General features: G+C 38.7%; 1 protein-coding gene across 1 annotated transcript; it reads right to left on the bottom strand.

The window, feature by feature from the left end:
- Nucleotides 1-3,820: 3,820 nt before the first annotated feature.
- Nucleotides 3,821-5,939, bottom strand: LOC112241299 (fish-egg lectin-like). Its single transcript, XM_024409428.2, has 5 exons — nucleotides 5,870-5,939; nucleotides 5,520-5,753; nucleotides 5,124-5,341; nucleotides 4,872-4,990; nucleotides 3,821-4,260 (listed from the first exon to the last, which is right to left on the bottom strand). The coding sequence occupies exons 1-5, from the start codon at nucleotides 5,922-5,924 to the stop codon at nucleotides 4,119-4,121; spliced, it is 768 nt and encodes a 255-aa protein (XP_024265196.1). The 5' UTR covers nucleotides 5,925-5,939; the 3' UTR covers nucleotides 3,821-4,118.
- Between the last annotated feature and the right edge of the window lie 1,098 nt (nucleotides 5,940-7,037).

The raw sequence follows: 7,037 nt of genomic DNA, 5'->3' as shown, positions 1-7,037 counted from the left end.
TGCGGGTGGCCTATGAAGGAGCCCTTTGAAATTATAGTTTGACAATCAGATGAAAAAATATTGATTTGTTGTGTTTATTCCACAGTAAAAGGTAACATATTTGTTAAACATATAAGTTAAATTCAAAATCTTTATGACTAGGCCCACAGAGATCCTTAGGGACTGTATATGTAATTCTATGATTAAGCCCATAAAAAATGTTTGTGCACGCGCTTGATCCCGTACCTGGATATAGTATATGGTAGAAATAGTATGTAGCCTTTTCTGTAGCCTACAGGCAGGAGATAAAATGTATGACACAACAGCCTGTTTTACAAACGGTGGGCCAGCACATTATTTACAAAATCCTTTGATGGCCTACATGGTACTCTACACCCTAGTGAGCACGGGCCGACGCCAATGTCCTCCGGACGTCTTTTTTTGGTCCTATTGGACCTGATGTTCTTTTTTTGGTTTTCACAATGGTAGGCCTACCATATAGATGGCCATTCATAAAATGCTGTTTGAAGCAACACTTTAGGCTACACCCCAGTAAACACAGATAAATGCCGACACCTTTTGGACATCTTTTTTTGTTCCTGTCTGGACCGGCCTTGATTTCTATGTCCACGGAAGTTGGTTTTTAGTCCGGTCCAAACCTAAAAAGGACGTCAAAACACGTTATACCGTAGCTTTGATTGGACTGATCATGTTCAACATCATACTTTCAAAATGTTAGCTAGCACGCTAGCTAGCTAGGAAAGCAGTCCTCATTATGAATCACATTGCCAATGTACTGGGAAATCCTTTTCAATCCTTATCATATGAAGATACATTATAAATAAAACATCTCTGTGCTCATCGGCCATTGGACATAAACATTACACAAGTCAGAAATCACAAATTCAACAATGAGTGGTTTGGAAGGAATCGGTGGCTAACTGCAAGTGCCGCAAAGCAACCACTATTTTGCTTCCCCTGCCTGCTATTCGGTGGAGAGGGTGTGTGGTCCAAGTCTGGGTTTAAGGATGGAAAACATCTGTCTGAAAGGGTCTCATTATCAAGCTTAAAAGGATAAACATTCACATGCAACACTATGGGATAGAAGAGGTTGAAATCATTGGTCATGCATCAATCCAGCATGACTTCATCCAGAGAATGCCAGACTTTGATGACCAAGTTTGATGATGACAAAGTTTGCCTACAAGAGGGACTGCCACGCCACCTTCCTTATGTAAACTGACGGTGGTGCACCTATAGCCAATAGCCAGTTTTAGAGAACTGTCATTATTGAATATTGTAAGAGCTTTTATTGTCTGCTTCTTTGCCCCTGTTATTTATCCTACTATTCTGACTTGGTGTATAGGGGGAATACAGTAAGAACGGCACATTCTGTTTCTGTACATTTCAAAAGGGCTGAAACAAATAGGCATATCAACTAATTCCATTTAAACTCGCTGATTAATGTCATAATCAAAATGATGGCTTCCCTCTTATCCACAAATTTTTCCCTTAAGCCGTATTTTGTACATCTCAATTGTTATATTGCTTATATAGGTCTATCTCATTAGTATCTTGTTCATTATTTTAGGTAATGTTGGAATTATACATTTAATTGTTTTGCTTACTTTGTGTATTATAATTAGCTCAGGTGTTTTTCTCCATGTAATTCCAGTTGATTTTGCGAGGTTTGTTTTGTTTGCTCAATGCGCTGTCTGTGAGTCGGTGTATTTCACATAAAAGTGAATCCTCATTGTATTTTCCTTCCTTTTTAGACCACAAATGCCTAATAAAATATTTCAAATTTTTAGACTAACTCCTAACTCTCTCTCTCTCTCTCTCTCTCTCTCTCTCTCTCTCTCTCTCTCTCTCTCTCTCTCTCTCTCTCTCTTTCTCTTTCTCTCTCTCTCAATGTGTGTCTGTGGTGATTTAATGAAGAGTAAAATTTAGACCTCAATACATTGCTGAATTTATCTGAAATAACATCTGAATTTCTGTCGGTGTCCATTTTGAAAGTACTAAAGGAATAGGCCTACCTCGTCGCAGCTCGTTTGCTAATGATCAGAACAAACATAAATGTAAAATGTAATAATGTTTGTGTATGGTTCAAAAGTCTAAACTCATGTCGGCATTGTTATTATTGAAGGAGAATGTGATTATCGAGTTACACAAATCACAAGATCAAGAAACCATATTTATTTAAGAAGTCTGCCATATCAGCTGTTTTTATAAAATGCAGTGAATTATGCCGAATGAACTGTATTGCTGCCAGACGATGCTCAGCCTGGTCTCATAAACGTAAGTCTGGGACACTCAAATTAGTATGATATGTTAGGTTTGGTTTGACATATGATTACTAAAGTCTGGGTGGATGGGTGGGCGTATAACGCGTTTGAATCTCATCACGGCTAGCTTTAGCAATTTAGCTAATTAACAACTTCAACTACTTACTATTTATTAGGTACTTCACAACTACTTAATAATAACCTTAAACCTTTTAGCTAACCCTTCCCTAACCTTAACCCTTTAGCCTAACTCCTTCCCTAATCCCTAACCCTTTATCTAACATTAGCCAGCTAGCTAACGTTAATCCCTAAACAGAATATGCCATATTGTAAGTTTTGCAAGTTAGCCATATAATACAAATTCATAATTTGTAACATATCATACTAAAATGGTAATGGACATTCACAAATGAATACATCCCATTCAGATGTAACATATCATACTAAATAGTGGTCAGGTTTTACGTACAGAATAATACTAATTACTCTGAGACCAGGTTGCCAGGCTCCGCTGATAGTCAGGTGTATTGGTGGTAAGGATTGGTGCAGAAAGGAAAGCTCTGCTGTCTGGATAGCTTTATGTGGGCCCTAACAGTATGTGGGCACTGTCTGTCACCCTTATACTGCAATTAATGGATTGTTTAATGCAGTGGTGTAATGTACTTCAATGTACTACCGGTACTTAAGTCATTTTTTTGGTATCTGTACTTTACTTTACTATTTATATTTTTGCCAACTTGTACTTTTACTTCACTACATTCCTAAAAAAAACAATGTATTTTTACTCCATACATATTCCCTGGCACCCAAAAAGTAAATGGTTCGATTCACACCCTTATCAGAGAACATCCCTTGTCATTGTCACAACTTACCGAAGGTGCCTCTGTTCGGGAGGTGCTCGGTGGATGCTACACTTCCACCAATACTTCCATTTTTTCTTTTTGTTTGTGTCACATGCATTTTGTGCGGGAATATGTCTGTGTTTCCAAATAAATATTTTACTATTTGGACCTCAGTGTCTCCTGCTCCTGACTCTTGCACCTACCTCGTCCTAGTGAGGCACCTTACAGTCATCCCTACTGCCTCTGATCTGGTCAAATCATTTTTTTCCCTATTGTGTTTCTTTTTATCGTCCATCTGGTTTACTTAAAATAAGGAATTTTTACTTTTACTTTTGATACTTATCTATATTTGAGCAATTCCATTTACTTTTAGTACTTAAGTATATTTCAAACCAAATACTTTTCGACTTTTAATCAAGTAGTATTTTACTTGGTGACTTTCACTTTTACTTGAGTCGTTTCCTATTAAGGTATCTTGACTTTTACTCAAGTATGACAATGAAGTACTTTTTCCACCACTGGTTTAATGTTGTGTTGTGTAGTGGCTTTGCTGGAATGCATCTCAAACAATTTGTTGAGTTTGCCCCACTAAGATGTACATGCTAAAATCATCACTGGCAGAGCAACTAAAATCCCCCTGTTCAATATGAAAACAAAGAAACACGTAAATTACAATAGCTTCAAACTGAATGCTTTATTTTTGAATAAAAATGCTTTTGAATGCTTTTATTTTTCGGGAAATGATTATATAATGAGATAATAAGCATTAAAAAGGATTCCATCCATCTCTATGAATAACCTCTGAAGCAAGATCATTAAGATCAGTGATTACTATTGACAGAGATAAAGTACTGAAAAGTATAGTTAGTTAGTAGTAGGTTTTAGAATGAAGGATTCTTATGAACTGATGTTGGGCATTCTCAAGCGGAAGGCTGTTCCAGAAAGAGAGATCAATGAGTTAGCAAGTGAACTTTAGACAGATCCCGAACGGCATTCAGACGCAGAGGAGAGGCTAAGGTGTGCACACCATGGTGACTCCAGACTTGGAGACCACCCAAAGACGGCCCAGGTCATAGGTCACGTGGCCCATGCGCATGCACATAGGGACATTGCTCCATCCGGTGCCCTCTGGTTTACTGGCTGTGATGCCGTCTCTGTGTTGAAGAAAGGGGTTCATGTTTTTAAGCTTATCCATTTTTTTAAGTACATCCATTTTTGGACTGTAATAATTGAATATAGCCATAGATTTTTGAAGAATATAACTTCTTCCTCTTGAGCTTTATTCAACCACATCAGAAGCTAAAATGTAAGCTTTTCCTCAATTGTTTGTAAACAATGTTATTGTAAACAAACAATGTATAGCTTTAAAAAACATGTTATATAACATGTTTTTTTTTTAAACAAATAATTGATCTGTCTTTGCATCCGTAGCTCCATGTTTGAATTTGAGAGTGATTACATTTCTCTAACTATATTCCTCAACTGTTTACCAAAACAAGTGGTGGGGTGTCTGGGAAGTTGTTGTTTTTATCCCAAACTGTAGCTTTACAGGACATCCCACTTTTACATACTTTATCGTACAATGTCTACACATTTCTTTATAAGTCCTATAAGTTTAGATCGGATTATATTAGACTGATTTTATTCATGTATCTACAGTATTTTAGTTGTTGTGTAAAGAGCTTCACAAAGCATGTACAGTAAGGATAATAATTATAATTAAAGGTATACCATTATTATACACATAGATCAGTAGTAACCTTACCTGGTATAAACTTGGCCTGCAGAGTTGACCCCAAAGACACGACCATCAGTTGCCACCTCAATCATGGAAAGCTTGCCGTCTATGTGACTCCACCCGTTGTTTTGACAGTCTTGATTCAGCTGGAAACAAACAGATTCAATCAGTGTTTTAGGACAATTACAACAGATATAATATGAAACAGGTTTAGAATAACTGACACTCTCCATCCTCTACTACTCTGCTCCAGCTCTCACACTCTTTCCCAGATCTTACACTCATTAAGAAGATATCATCATTCTTGTTGACTGCCCAGCACCCAAAGGGTCCACAGCTGTAGTACTTCACAGCTCCTGGCAATCCTGTCCATGGAAGAGGTGAGCCTGGACCCTTGTAGCCAACTGTGGCACTACGTGTCAGACAGAATGGAGTATCGTCCATGTTGGCCCCCACAATAAACTGTTCACCTCCAGCATCCAACTGTTTCAGAAGGCCTGAAGACCACAAAGAGAGACAGACAGACGGACAAGCAAACAAGGAGCACATATCTGTGAGTACTGCCAAATGACCTACAAGTTTACAATTTAAAATGTTTTCAACAGCCTGATGATATCAGGAAAGCTGAAAAGAAGGTGTCATCTGGATAAATATTGAGTAATTCTCTCCACTAACCTGCAGCTTGCACCCAGTTACCGGCCACATACTTGTAGATTGCATAGTCCTTGTTGACACCCCAGATCCCTGCTGGTCCTACAGTGATATGCTTCAGGGAACCAGGCAGGCGGATCCATTTATCACCTACCAGGTAGTAGGGGATTTGACTTGTGTCTGTTGCAACCACTTGCCCCAGTCCTGCATCGATCTGCATCAGATTCTTGATGTTTACTACCTCCTGACAGTCCCAGGCTATGGAGACAAAGACATGAGTCGAGCACACAGCCAACAAGGAGGATGAAATTATGGAGCGAACTTGATGATCAAATCCAAGTTGATCAAGCATGTTTCAGATGATGGTAACTTACCATGACTGATGGCCAGGAGACAGAGGACCAATAGGACGGCTGCAGTGACTCTCATGATGTCTCTGTAGATCTACAGTATACGTTTGGTTGTACACCAGACTTCAATTGTCCCCTTGCAAGACTTTGAGCTTTTATAGCCCTGCACATACCTTTCACCAATGATGGCTTCCTGTTCCACCTGTTTAACAAAGACTTGAGGGTGTCCGTCAGAGAGATCACCTGATGACAAAGATCATTCCTTTGTTCTTCTCATGTTTTCTGTGTTTACATTGTAATATGCATTTGCCATGTTTACATTTTGAAATACAAACAGTACCTATAGAAAGTCCACACTCAACTTGGATTTCTTCACATAGTATTTACAAAGTGTATATGCGCCAAATACAACAAGTCCTTAACCAACAATGCAGTTGAAATAAATAAGTATTAAGTAAAAAATTGATAAGTAAAAAATATTTAAAGAGCAGCAGTAAAATAACATTAGCGAGGCTATTTCGTGGGGGTACCGGTACAGTGTCAATGTGTGTGTGTGTGTGTGTGGGGGGGGTCAGACTTAACTCAAAACTCAAGCAGACTTAACTCAAAACTGTAACTTGGCCACTCAGGAACATTCACTGTCTTCTTGGTAACTGTCACGCCCTGACCTTAGTTATCTTTGTTTTCTTTATTATTTGGTTAGGTCAGATTGTGACAAGGGTGGTTTGTTTAGTTTTTGGATTGTCTAGGGTTTTTGTATGTCTAGGGGTTGTCTAGTCTAGGTGTTTATATGTCTAAGGTTGCCTAGATTTGTTCTCAATCAGAGGCAGCTGTTTATCGTTGTCTCTGATTGGGGACCATATTGAGGTAGCCATATTCCTTGGGTATTTTGTAGGTTGTTATTCTATGTTTAGTTGCCTGTTCTGCACTAGCCATATTGCCTCACGTTTTGTTGTTTAGTTCTGTTCAGTGTTTTCTCTTTAATTAAAGAGTTTTGTTCACTTACCACGCTGCGCCTTGGTCTCCTCATTTTGACGACCGTGACAGTAACCAATCAGTGTAGATTTGTCTTAGTCCTGTTGAAAGGTGAATTCCTCTCCCAGTGTCTGGTGTGAAGCAGACTGATCAGGTTGCCCTCTAGGATTTTTCCTGTACTTAGCTTCATCCTGTTTCTTTTCATCCTGAAAAACTC

The sequence above is a fragment of the Oncorhynchus tshawytscha genome, unplaced genomic scaffold (genome assembly GCF_018296145.1).
Source record: "Oncorhynchus tshawytscha isolate Ot180627B unplaced genomic scaffold, Otsh_v2.0 Un_contig_4051_pilon_pilon, whole genome shotgun sequence".
NCBI classification, from domain to species: Eukaryota; Metazoa; Chordata; class Actinopteri; order Salmoniformes; family Salmonidae; genus Oncorhynchus; species Oncorhynchus tshawytscha.
Note: the sequence above shows the minus strand (reverse complement) of the source record. Positions and strands in the feature narration are given on the sequence as shown.